We start from the raw sequence: 13,145 nt of genomic DNA, 5'->3' as shown, positions 1-13,145 counted from the left end.
TTTCTTTCTCCCTCTTTTCCTGTGCTCTTTCTTCCTGTTTCCTTTTAAAAGCCTCTGAGTCACATCTCTCTCTCTCAGAACTGTTTTGAGCTGTTCATCCCGGACCACAGGGATCAGGTGATAAAGGCGTGTAAGACCGAGGTGGACGGACGCGTTGTCGAGGGCAACCACACCTTCTATCGAATCTCCGCCCCCACAGCCGAGGAGAAGGAAGAATGGGTCACCAGCATCAAGTGAGATCTTGGCTGTCCCAATAACCTCTCCTTCTTTCTGAAGTGTACACACATTCACTACTCCGCACAAATTTAAAAGTATTGGATTGGTGTAGACATGGGCTAGGGGGACTTATAGCAGTAATTTCCTTTCATATCCATGAAGGAAAGTGAACAAGTGCACACTTTGGGAGAAAGGTGATTTTTGGGACACAACCCTTCTCTTACTTCCATCCYGTCCTGTTCTTGATATGTACGATCCTGCTCTAGTCCCGAGCCAAATGTAAAATCAATATTGCTCTCCCCCCTCTTCCCTGTAGAAAAGCCATCAGCAGGGACCCCTTCTATGAGATGGTGGCAGCCCGGAAGAAGAAGGTGTYGGCTCTGACTAGCCTGTAGGAAAGACCCAGGCTCCAGCACTTCAGCAGGAGAAGCAGGCCTCACTCTACTCTATAGCTCAGTGTCTATGGACCTGAACTAAAGGACCTATGGAATTATGTACATAAGAAAGCAGAATATCCCCACAATCTGAAAGGTGGAAGTTGTCATCATATTGATTACATGTTGCTTTCTTCATATTCACAAACACTGGAGGGAAGGATTTTGAAGGGGCACGGGTTTAGGATGGAGATCAGGATGCCGAGAGGATTGGACCTCCTTCAGCGCCCTCTACAGGAAGTTACATCATGCAATATTTTGCTTTGATATAAAATGAACAGAGAAAGGTGCCATTTAACCTCTTTTTACATAAACCTCTTCTCATAGTGCTGTCATTACTACAGAGCATCATCTCTTTCTGAATGGTTCCCATAACAAACCACCACTGTTTCCTCTCTCGCTCTCTCTCTTTCTCCCCTTACGGGTCGAGATGATACTTTGTTGTTTTGTTAAATGTTTCCAGGTCATTGGCCTGTGTCAGTGATCCGGGGGTGAGATATGGGAGCTGAGTCGGCACAATAGTTTWAAAAAATACTGTCTCGGCCAAAAGCCTTGTTATGCCATCACTGTGTTAGTTCTACTCTTAATTTAGTTTCTTGTTTTGATACCTCTGTTACTACAACTGCACAGTCACGTGGAAGAGGTGTTAAGGAGGGAGGGGAGAAAGAAATAAAGGGGAGAGGGAAACAAAGGATCGTAATATCACTACTCAGGTTGAAATATTCCGTCTCTTATTCTGATATTGTTACAAGTACTTTTGCAGAAGCAGCAGTAAGTTTGCAGGGGATAATTTTTTAAAGACCTTTTACAGTGTTATTATACAGTTGTATGATGTCTGTTACAAATGTGTTGTCTTATAATATGCATTTCTGTCATCACTGACCCCTTTGGAGGGCTGTGTTTTTCATTGGCAGATAAATTAATCAGCAATTTTTGTTCACAATGCACTGTTTATGAAATGTAAATCAAGCTTGAATTATTTGTTTATTTATCAATAAAACATAATTACTTGTSAAGTTGTTTTGTATCAAAGGTTTGTGCCTCTTTATGCCATCATATGTTTGTTTATTTGATTTCAGATAACCAGATCTCAGATTAACAAATCTCAAGTCTCATATTTGCTGTCTTTGTTTAATATTTGACTTGATAGGTGAAGTTAACACACAACTTTAAATATTTAGCCATTGGATTTAACCACACAAGACAGAACTGGAGACCGCCATAGAGATCCACCTATGGGCACAGGAATGATAGGTTCCACATTCAATAGCTCGAGCCTTTAGCGCTGATTGACAGTCCAAACAAAAACCGTTAGGAATGGGTAAACATTCTGAGCGCGAGGAACGTATTTCACATTTGATTTCCAACGTTTTGTCAGTTGAAGTTTAGCTTGGTAGCTAACATTAGCTGGTAAGATTAAGGTACACAGAACATTAAGAAATAGCTGACGGTGGCTGTCAAACTGTATGATAACATGGAGGGAGAAGATCAGAGGATCGTGTTTTTACAGAACGTGACTTTAAAGGCGCTAAAGTTGAAACCGGACAAATGGCAGAAGTTTATTGCTGGGGAGGAAACCCGAACTTTGATCGGAAACTTCATTGAAAAATCCGACGTCAATAGCCTTGTTATTTCTCTAAATGCAGCATCCCAACTTGTTTGCAGCCTTGAGTTTCCGCAAACAATTAAAAACAAAGCTGTATATTTTATCAAGAAGGATAAAGAAGTTATTACAAAAGACAATATAAAGAATGTATTTATTGGAGACGTCGCGAATTCCCCAGTGGACGCTACAATCGGCGCAATTGAGGGGGTGAGTAATGTTAGGCCAGGCCGCCTAGCTAGCACAATGTCAACTAGTCCACAAGCCAATGCTTGACTTGGACTGAAATAGGTGCCGGTGTTGTGCCGAAAAACTCCCCCCTGACAGAATTCCCCCCCCCCCCCTTCGCGTTCCTCATTTCTGCGACTTGCTTGCTAGTTGAGATTTCTGCTCTTTACTCTGTTCTCAGTTTAGCCTACATTTCACTGATTTTAGTAGCAGAAAGCATTTTTTGTCTGCAATTTTCGGTTTGGCTATTTGTTTCAAGTGTATGTGGCGGTTTATATTTAACGGTACAGTTGAAGTCGGAAGTTTACATACACTTAGGTTGGAGTCATTAAAACTAGTTTTTCAATCACTCCACAAATTTCTTGTTGACAAACTATAGTTTTGGCAAGTCGGTTAGGACATCTACTTTGTGCATGACACAAGTAATTTTTCCAACAATTGTTTACCGATTATTAAATGTATTATTCACTGTATCACAATCCCAGTGGGTCAGAAGTTTACATACACTAAATTGACTGTGCCTTTAAACAGCGTTGAAAATTCCAGAACATGATGTCATGGCTTTAGAAGCTTCTGATAGGCTAATTGACATCATTTGAGTCAATTGGCGGTGTACCTGTGGATGTATTTCAAGGCCTACCTTCAAGCTAGTGGTTAGAGCGTTGGACTAGTAACGAAAATGGTTGCAAGATCAAATCCCTGAGCTGACAAGGTACAAATCTGTCGTTCTGCCCCTGAACAAGGCAGTTAACTGTTCCTAGGCTGTTATTGCAAAAAAGAATTWGTTCTTAACTGACTTGCCTAGTTAAATAAAGGTTAAAAAAAACATTTTAAAAACTCACTGCCTCTTTGCTTGACATCATGGGAAAATCAAAAGAAATCAGCCAAGACCTCATTAAAAAAATTGTAAACCTCCACAAGTCTGGTTCATCCTTGGGAGCAATTTCCAAACACCTGAAGGTACCATGTTCATCTGTACAAGCAATAGTACGCAAGTATAAACACCATGGCTTAAGGACAAAGCCCTGACCTCAATCCTATAGAAAATTTGTGGGCAGAACTGAAAAAGTGTGTGTGAGCAAGGAGGCCTTAAAAACATGATTCAGTTACACCAGCTCTGTCAGGAGGAATGGGACAAAATTCACCCAATTTATTGTGGGAAGCTTGTGGAAGGCTACCCGAAACGTATTTTCTTTTAAAGGCAATGCTACCAAATACTAATTGAGTGTATGTAAACTTCTGAGCGTATGTAAAAACTGAGTATAAGTGTATTTGGCTAAGGTGTATGTAAACTTCCGACTTCCACTGTAGGTGCAGGAGCGCCACAATATTTTTGAGCTAATATTCTAGCTACAAGAGGAATAGGAGCTCAAGCAGTAGCTAGAACATTTGAGGGGCTGGTACTCGGCTGCAGTGAGCTCCTACCCAAGTCAAGCACTGGTTGTAGCTATTGATAAATTAAACGGTCGCTCATAAATTTAACAAGTGTTTCTCCAGATTGCTTACCCTCTACACACCAACAAAGACAACACCAGATGCTGGCCCAGGGTGGTTTCAGATGATGTGTCTCGCCATGCACACAAACTGAAGAATGAGGTGTTCGTCGTTGGAGGTCAAATCAAAGGCAGAACATTCCTGCCATTACCAGCAAACGCAGATGCTCTTGAAGATTCAGAATACACCTACCGGTATTAAACTGTCACCTCCCCTAAAGACTCAAATCGTATAATACATTGACTGTTGAAAATAAACAGTGCATTGTCTCCTTTCCCCCAATGCAGGCTCTCTTGCTCCATTGACAGTAAGTTGATGCATGCCTTTGAGACGGTGATAATCGACTGGACTCACCAGGTGACAGAGGTTCTTAGTAAAGACTCTGCCCAGCCGATCCTGGATGGACTGAACCCACTGCCCAGAGTGGAGTTTGATTTCTGGAGCAACAGACTCATGAACCTGGAGTGTATTTATGCACAGGTACCCTATTTTACAATATGAAAGATGATATTGTTGTTTGAAACGTGTGTCTTTGTGCGCTGTCAGTGCTAGGAGCTGTCCATGATCCTGATTGGGTTAGGCCAACAATAGGTGGTGTTGAATCGACAGCGAAAAGGGACCTGCATTAGCAGGTCAGGATTCAATCAGATCAAGCACTAATCTAGCCTGATGACTCACACTAAATTATTCCCCTGATCTGACATTCTCTACATACTTTAGTCTGAGACTGCCATCATTGAAGTTGTTTGTGGTGACGAGGGGCGTTTGTATTGTCATAAGCGATTGTATTGTCTCTAACCGATCAGAGTATCAAAGCCAATGACACATTTTCAAACCGCCGCTTTACCCACGTGTGTTCTGGCTCTGGCCCAACCCATCGTTTTCTGTACCGATCAGACGGCCCCGAATGTGCTCGCATTCGGTGAAGGGTTGGGTAGGTACTCAGATCTAGACTCATTGCGGAGAAGAAACTAACGTCCGTGGGTGTGGCGTAGCATTTCGCTGGAGAAAGGAGTCTGGATAGCCAGTAATAACCAGTGTTAACCAGCGTTGGCTGACAGCTGCATAGCAGTAATGGTGCACAACTCCAGGATTCGTGGAGATGACTCCGACTCCTGTGGTTGGAGTAAAAGGAGTCAACTCTTGCTCGACTCCGACTCCTGTGGTTGGAGTAAAAGGAGTCGACTCTTGCTTGACTCCGACTCCTGTGGTCGTAGTTGAAGGAGTCGACTCTTGCTCGACTCCAACTCCTATGGTTGGAGTAAAAACAGATGCGCACACATGTACACATCACCTCATTATTGCAGAGTCCTACTAGGAAGACTACATCTGCGTTCTAGAGGACTGACATGAGCATGATGCCGCCCACTTGCTCATCAACTTAGCCTATAAAATGCCTATTTTGTTTGAATTTAGAAGGTGATGTCTAGGAACTAGAATAGTTCAGAGATATTTCTGCTGTGCGCAGGATCCCAGTGCAGACATTGCACTCTACGCTGATAAGCCTATTCTTTGCCATGTTATAGCCCTATTCAGACGGGTATTACTAGAGACGCTGGTTGAATGTTTACACTGTGTGTTCAATAAAGACATGAAAACGTATAATTGCTTGTGTGTTATTAGTTTAAGCACACTGTGTTTGTCTATTGTTGTGACTTAGATGAAGACCAGATACAATTTTATGACCAATTTATGCAGAAATCCAGGTAATTCCAAAGGGTTCACATACTTTTTCTTGCCACTGTAAATTGATGGTGTGATCATAATCATTATTTTAGCGATCCATAGTAGACGGCCTTCCTAATAACAATGCCCACATCCTGCTGACTTGAGCTTCTGAAAACCTACAGGAAGGTAGCTCTCCAGGAACAGGGTTGGAGAACCCTGACCTAGGACATCAACATCCAGCCAGGGTTTTAGTGGGCGGCTGAACAGGGCGGGACTCTCGAAATTAGAAACAATTAAATTGGCTAGTTCAGCTGTCAAGAAATGGGCGGGTTGTAACTTGATCCTACTGCTACGATTGGATAGAGCAAGGCTGTATCTCCGCTCCCTTTCACATCTTCCCATCGCTCATATACTTGCTTCTCATATCACTTGCTGCTGTTTACTGCTACTATGAGAACTAGCTCAATGGCGTAAAGCCACAAATGTGAATAATATTTAACAAGGAGAGCGACAGTAGGAAAAAAGATAAAACAATGATGCACGTTCTGTCTGAATGACTGAAATCTGCCCATAGTTTGAGAAGTGAGAACACACACACGCACACTGATCTACAGCGTTCTTGGTCCATAAACATGTAGGAAGATTCTTAGGTAGCTAACCCTATTGACAACCTTTATTTAGGCATTTTAAAACACTTTATTCTTTCCCTATTATGACAATCATCTAATCCGACTATCAATTGTCAATTTACAGATACGATTGCGGCTGGTCGATTTTGGTCACTGTGTCAATACTGCACCTTTCTGTTGGATAATGATCTAGCTTGCTGCTGCAGATTTTTCCAGCTAGACATTCTTCTGCATTGTGCAGGTGGTGAGTGGCAGCTGGCATAGCAACAATTTTGCTATGTAGAGGGACTATCGGCAAAGCCGATAGAGAAAGGCCGATAGACTAGAAAAGGCCAATATCAGCCGGGCTGATTATCAGTCGTTCTCTTGTCCTTGGACCTTAAGGAGTAATGGTAACTTTAGCCAGGAGCATACCATCCTGCATCCCACTGCTGACTTGCTTCTGAAGCTAAGCTGTTGGAGGGTCAGTAGGAGGCACTCTTTTCTCTGGTCTAAAAAAAAAATATGCCATTTCCCTGTGTAGTGTGCTGTATTTTGGATGGGTTGTTGAACAGGTGTCCTGACTGTCTGTGGTTATTAAAGATCCCATGGCACTTATTGTAAGAGTAGGAATGTTAACCCTGGTGTCCTGGCTAAATTCACAATCTGGCTGTCATACCATCACAGTCATCTAACCATCCCAAGCTTACAATTGGCTCATTCATCTCCCCTGTAACTATTCCTCAGGTTGTTGCTGTAAATGAGAATGTATTCTCAGTCAATTTACCTGGTAAAATAAGGGTTAAATTAAAGAAAATACATTTGGCTTCTTAAGAGTACATTCTGGGCTAGGTATGAGCTGACATATTGATGAGTTGCTGCTCCCGTGTCTCACAAACGACTCCCTTCCTTATTATACCTACTGCGTTACAACTTCTAAACGGTGCTTGTAGAAATCGTAGGCTCTATCGATGTTAGCAATAATGACTCTCCAATGTCAAACCATTGATGTTAGGCTAATGCATGTTTTCATGTTAATTTGGATCGAGGATTTATGGCAATCAGTCTAATTTGAGCGTTTGAATTCGTAACGTAGCTGCATGAACTTCTAACACGGCTGCGTGGGCTTTATCGGATTAAAGTCTGTGTGGTTTAGTTGCATCCAATGGCAGTGTCCGTGATAAGGTAACGCAACAGGCCGCTTGTGGATTTGACAGTTCTAATGCAGTTCCGACACTGCCAAAACAACGCTATGTGGATGTAAATCTGATTGAATCTAACCCTAACTCGAGCTGCGCTGCAGGTATCAGGAGTGTGAATACCGATAGGTCAATTGGTCATGGTCCTTTCTTTTTTCTGAAGTTGATGGATCCAAAAGTGTGCAAGATGGCAGAAATTGTTGAAAAAGCATCAAGTACCTACTGGCCAGCACTGAAGAGTATCTACAGGGATGTCAATGAAGGTTAAACAATGTTTTCACTAACTCAGATTTCTCTCTTTGAACACAAATGGTCGTGGACCTGCATGCATTTTATGTTATGCCACCCTCCTCCACTGTAGGTCGGACGGAAGCACGGGATATTGTGCTTTATCTGAAGCCACTGCAGAAGATACTTGATGAGATTGAACAGTTGGAGTACTCACAGGTGAAAACAGCTTCATGTGTCCATCCTATTAATTCAGATAATTATCTTTCAACCTTCACTTTACACCTTTTCCCTCTGTCCTATTTGCAGCTGCCAACCTACGTGGGAGCTGTGATGCACACAGTATGTCTAACCTGGGCTAACTCTGAGCACTACAGCCACCCTGCTAGGATCATTGTCATCCTCCAAGAAATCTGCAACCTCTTCATTGATATGGTAATTGTCAGTGATGTTTTTTCAAAGTGCATGTCTTTTCAATGTCTTTTTAATAACTCCAATCAGAATATACTTACCCCCTATCCCCATGACACTTCTCAGACCTAGCCCCTACTACAAAAACACATTTCACCTAGTAAAGAAACGGCTACATACATTCATATTTTGGAGACTGTCCTCCTGTGTGCTGCAGACAAGGAACTTCCTGGGTCCAGAGGAGGTGATGAAGGGCCTTGTGGGGGAGATCGACGAGATTCTGGGAAACATCAGGATGAGCATTGTCACCTTGGTGACCCTCAGAGAGACTTACAACCAGTGCAAAGTCGACATGGACAAATACTTCAAAGTCAGTATACATTCTTACACTCTCACCTATTTTACAACACTCAAGGCAACATTTCATCAAACCTTCAAGTGTTACAACTCTATGACTAGAGTCAACTACCTCGGTACATTTGTGTCTTCTAGAATGGAAACTCAAAGAACTGGGATTTCCCTTCACACCTGGTGTTTACCAGGTTGGATGCCTTCCTGCAGCGTCTACAGACCATAGAGGTATACACACACACACACACACACACACACACACACACACACTCATACTCATACTCATACTCATACTCATACTCATACTCATACTCATACTCATACTCACACTCACACTCACACTCACTCACTCTGGGCTAACCTGTGTCTGGTAGGAGGTGTATGCGGTGTCAGTGGAGCTGCTAAAGCTGGAGAAGGTGGACATCCAGGGGGTCCGAGGCAGCGCCCTGGGAAACATGGTCTTCAGCATCTACGAGGAGTTCCTTGATCTCATCAAAATATTCGCAGAGTGCAAATACGACGCCATCGACACAGGCAACAAGGTAACCAACCTTGGCTCTGGACAAAAGTAGTGCGCTACTAGGGAATGAGGTGTAATGTCAGACGCAGAGCCAGCTGTGTTGTTCAGAGTAGTGCACTACTAGGGAATGAGGTGTAATGTCAGACGCAGGAGTCAGCTGGTGTTGTTCAGAAGTAGTGCACTACTAGGGAATGAGGTGTAATGTCAGACGCAGAGCCAGCTGTGTTGTTCAGAGTAGTGCACTACTAGGGAATGAGGTGTAATGTCAGAGCAGAGCCAGCTGTGTTGTTCAGAGTAGTGCACTACTAGGGAATGAGGTGTAATGTCAGACGCAGAGCCAGCTGTGTGTGTTCAGAGTAGTGCACTACTAGGGAATGAGGTGTAATGTCAGACGCAGAGCCAGCTGTGGTTGTTCAGAGTAGTGCACTACTAGAATGAGGTGTAATGTCAGACGCAGAGCCAGCTGTGTTGTTCAGAGTAGTGCACTACTAGGGAATGAGGTTGTAATGTCAGACGCAGAGCCAACTGTGTTGTTCAGAGTAGTGCACTACTAGGGAATGAGGTGTAATGTCAGATGCAGAGCCAGCTGTGTTGTTCAGAGTTGCTCCTCTTTCCCTCTCCCTCAGAGCTTTGATGAGAACTTCAGGAAGTTCCAGTACCAGATCTTGGACTTTGAGAGACGGTTAGGCACCATCCTGTGCCAGGCTTTTGATGACTGTGCCTCCACAGAGTCTGCTGTCAAGGTCAGTCTAATGTAAGGTGTTCTGAAACCTAAAGTATGTACAGTAGTGAAAGTCACTCTTCAAAACCCCCTTCCATTTCCTCCTGCATGTAGATGTTGGACATGTTTGGCTTCATCCTGGAGCGCCCTCACATCCAGAACCAGATCTGGTCTAAGTACAAGGAGCTGGTGGAAATGTTCAGCTCAGAGCTGGACCACACCAAGCTGGTGTACGACGCCCAGATGGCAGCCGTGGAGACATGCAAAGGCTTCCCGCCCATTGCCAAAAACATGCCCCACGTTGCCGGGCAACTCAATTGGGCCCGGGAGGTACAAGACCGCATCCAGATCCCCATGAAGAACTTCAAGGCTATCCACCACCCGTACGTGCTGTAGTATGGTCCGCCACTCATACTCTAGTATACACTACTGTCAGTGTCCTGGTTAACTATGCACAAAGCATCTGAGACACCTTTTAACTTTTTTTCTATGACTACGCATGTTGAAATGAAATGCATTAAAACGGTCTTGCAGACAGTTGCTGTCAGTGTGTATTGGAGGCTAACAGTCCTGTGTTGTGTTGTATCCAGGTGTATGGACACGGATGAGGCCAGGCTGGTGTTCCAGAAGTATGAAGAGATGATGGGGCTGCTGCACCAGTACTGTGTGAGCGTGTACACAGAGTGGACATCCCGGGTCGACACTGACTGCCAGTTCAACCTGGAGCAGCCTCTGCTTCTACGCAACACCAAGAACAACGTCCTCAGTGTCAACTTCAACAAGCAGGTCTGGCTGGGAAACACCCTCTAAACACACACACACACACACACACACACTCTCTCTCTCTCTCTCTCTCTCGCTCTCTCGCTCTCTGTCTTGACACTTTCTATAGACTAAGCAGACTATGCTAGAGTTAGCCATATCTCTGTGTGTCTGGTCTGTGAGGTGTGAAAGGAGTAACATGTTTATCTCGCTGCAGCTGGTGGCCGTTCTGAGGGAGGTGAAGTATCTGACCATCCAGGGCCAGCAGGACGTGCCTCCCAGCGCTGCTGAAGTCTTTTCCCAGAGTGAGACCTTCAGAAAATACGTGGGCAACCTGGACCTCATCGTCTCCTGGTACAACCAGGTACAGGACAGGACACTGGAAGGGAGGGCATAGACAGATGGATGAATATATGTATGTTTGGTTAACATACAAGGAGTGGAGTTTTAATTCTAAAACTGCAACTGAAAGACACAAACTCAAACTTCTGAGGTGGTATCTGTCATCCACAGATCCTAGCCACAGTCCTGCCAGTGGAGTTTCCGCTGCTTGAGGAGGAGCTGAAGGGCATCGATGAGAAACTGGCCCTGGCTGAGAGCACTCTGAGCTGGCACGGGGAAGGTACTGGACTGAAGGCTGATGATCACAACATTACTAGTCATATTCATAACAGATGGTCATAATGGTCACTTATGTGTGTGCCAGGTGTGTGGGAGTACATCCAGCAGATGAGAGACAACTTGCATAACTTTGAGAGCAGAATCAACCAGGCTAAGACCAACGTGGAGGCCATGCACATAATCATGGAGGTTAGGACTGTCTATCTGATACACCCCTGCTTTCCCCTCTGTACTGTACCACTGGAGGGGAGATGTGATGGTTGTATTGTGATGTGACTGACAGGAGTGGTCTGTGAGCCCCATGTTTGAGAGGAAGGACAATAAGGACTCTCTGCTGGACCTGGATGGAAGACAAGCAGCCCTTAACAAGAAGTACGCTGCCATCAAAGAGTCTGGCCAGAAACTCCACCAACTGACACAGGTAAAGAAACAACTACTACATACAGTATGTAACAAACAGTGAATAAGTACACTATGGGAGAGTGTTCAGTACACTGAGTGTACAAAACATTAAGAACACCTATTGAGTTGCACCCCCCCTTTTGCCCTCAGAACAGCCTCAGTTCATCARGGCATGGACTCTACAAGGTGTTGAAAGTGTTCCACAGGGATGCTGGCCCATGTTGACTCCAATGCTTCCCACAGTTATGTCAAGTTGACTGGATGTCCTTTGGGTGGTGGACCATTCTTGATACACACAGGAGAGTGTATCAGCAGAGTTGCAGTTCTTGACACAAACCGGTGTGCCTGGCACCTACTACCACATCCCGTTCAAAGGCACTTAAATATTTTGTCTTGCACATTCACCCTCTGAATGGCACATATGCACAATCCATGTCTCAAGTTTCTTAAGGCTTAAAAATTGTTCTTTAAATTGTTTCCTTCCCTTCATCTACACTGATTGAAGTGGATTTAACAGGTGACATCAATAAGGAATCATAGTTCTCACTTGGTCAGTCTATGTCATGGAAAGAGCAGGTGTTCTTAATGTTTTGGAAAGTCAATGTTTGATAAGTGTGCCATGCTGAAGAGTCTGTGTATCTGGTGTCTGTAGGAGAATAAAAAGCTGTTTGGAGCAGATGAGAGCACTGACTCGTGGATGGCCTACGTCGACTACATTGATGACAAAGTCCTGGACGGGTTCTACAAAGTCGTCAATGTGTCTCTCAAGTTCCTTGCTAGTAACATGCTCGCCAAGGTATAATTCATCTCAGAGACAAACCCTCATAGATATCAGTCGTGTTAAATCCCTTTATGTGCTACTAACTGGCGTGTTGTGTTGACTTGCAGTCGAGTATAAACCCACTCTTTGAGGTGCGTTTTGAATTGGAGGATGGAGACACATCGTTCTACCCGTCTTTGGTCTATGGCATATCTGATGGCTTTTACGACCTGGTCGAGAGTCTCATCCATGATGTGTACCAAGCTGCTGAACTAGTTCCTCGGATATCAATGACCAACAAAACATGCTACGAAGTGAGTACAACCCTGTGTGTGTGTGTGTGTGAGATTGAATGTTACCTATGTGTGTGTCCCATTTTGAACCATCATACCCTGTGTAAACTATGGTGTGTGTCTTTGTATGTTTGTCCCATGTGTCCCTCAAGGTGGAGTTGGATGAGATGTCAGAGCTGTCAGACATGCGTGAGAATGTGTTGAACCAGGTGGTTGGGGCCATGAAAGAGGCCCAGGAGTATCGGGACGTGCTCTATAAATACGCCTACCTGTGGCAGGATGACAGGGACGACTTCATGGAGCAGTTCCTCCTCTACGGCAAAGTTCTTTCCCCGGAGGAGATTGAGGCGCACGGAGAGGACAGCGTGCCCAAAAACCCCCCCACACTGAAAGATTTCAAGGAAGAGGTACAGAAAGAAGTCCCTGGCTGCATCCCAAATGACTCCCTATTCCCGTAGGACTCCGGTCAAAAGTAATGCACTCTTTAGGGAATAGTGTGCCATTTAGGATGCACCCCCTAAAACACAGTAGGGACTCTTAGCAACTTATTTAGGACATAGGAGGTTGGTGGCACCTTAATTGGGGAGAACGGGCTCGTAGTAATGGCTGGAGTGGAATGACTGGAA

At 44.3% G+C, this 13,145-nt stretch overlaps 2 protein-coding genes across 7 annotated transcripts in view; both read left to right on the top strand.

Moving 5' to 3' along the window:
* LOC111968152 (cytohesin-1) overlaps window positions 1-1,666 on the top strand; it is a 42,960-nt gene extending 41,294 nt beyond the window's left edge. For all 6 annotated transcript variants that reach the window (XM_023993722.2, XM_023993724.2, XM_023993723.2 and 3 more), the window contains 2 exons: window positions 79-233; window positions 533-1,666. In XM_023993722.2, the coding sequence (XP_023849490.1) occupies window positions 79-233; window positions 533-611 (234 nt within the window). In that variant the 3' untranslated portion in view covers window positions 612-1,666. The remainder of the gene's footprint in view (window positions 1-78; window positions 234-532) is intronic.
* Window positions 1,667-1,910: 244 nt separating this feature from the next.
* The window catches only part of LOC111968159 (dynein axonemal heavy chain 17-like), a 92,277-nt gene continuing 81,042 nt past the window's right edge, over window positions 1,911-13,145 (top strand). The window contains 19 exon segments of the mRNA XM_070445000.1: window positions 1,911-2,463; window positions 3,979-4,169; window positions 4,263-4,455; window positions 7,614-7,713; window positions 7,812-7,897; window positions 7,988-8,113; window positions 8,307-8,459; window positions 8,582-8,668; window positions 8,815-8,982; window positions 9,587-9,703; window positions 9,796-10,064; window positions 10,272-10,467; window positions 10,661-10,807; window positions 10,957-11,065; window positions 11,150-11,253; window positions 11,348-11,485; window positions 12,119-12,262; window positions 12,355-12,540; window positions 12,672-12,926. Of these exon segments, the coding sequence (XP_070301101.1) occupies window positions 2,125-2,463; window positions 3,979-4,169; window positions 4,263-4,455; window positions 7,614-7,713; window positions 7,812-7,897; window positions 7,988-8,113; window positions 8,307-8,459; window positions 8,582-8,668; window positions 8,815-8,982; window positions 9,587-9,703; window positions 9,796-10,064; window positions 10,272-10,467; window positions 10,661-10,807; window positions 10,957-11,065; window positions 11,150-11,253; window positions 11,348-11,485; window positions 12,119-12,262; window positions 12,355-12,540; window positions 12,672-12,926 (3,108 nt within the window). The 5' untranslated portion in view covers window positions 1,911-2,124.

The sequence above is a fragment of the Salvelinus sp. IW2-2015 genome, linkage group LG8, assembly GCF_002910315.2.
Source record: "Salvelinus sp. IW2-2015 linkage group LG8, ASM291031v2, whole genome shotgun sequence".
NCBI classification, from domain to species: domain Eukaryota; kingdom Metazoa; phylum Chordata; class Actinopteri; order Salmoniformes; family Salmonidae; genus Salvelinus; species Salvelinus sp. IW2-2015.
The sequence above is the reverse complement of the archived record's forward strand: the minus strand, read 5'-3'. Positions and strand labels throughout refer to the sequence as shown.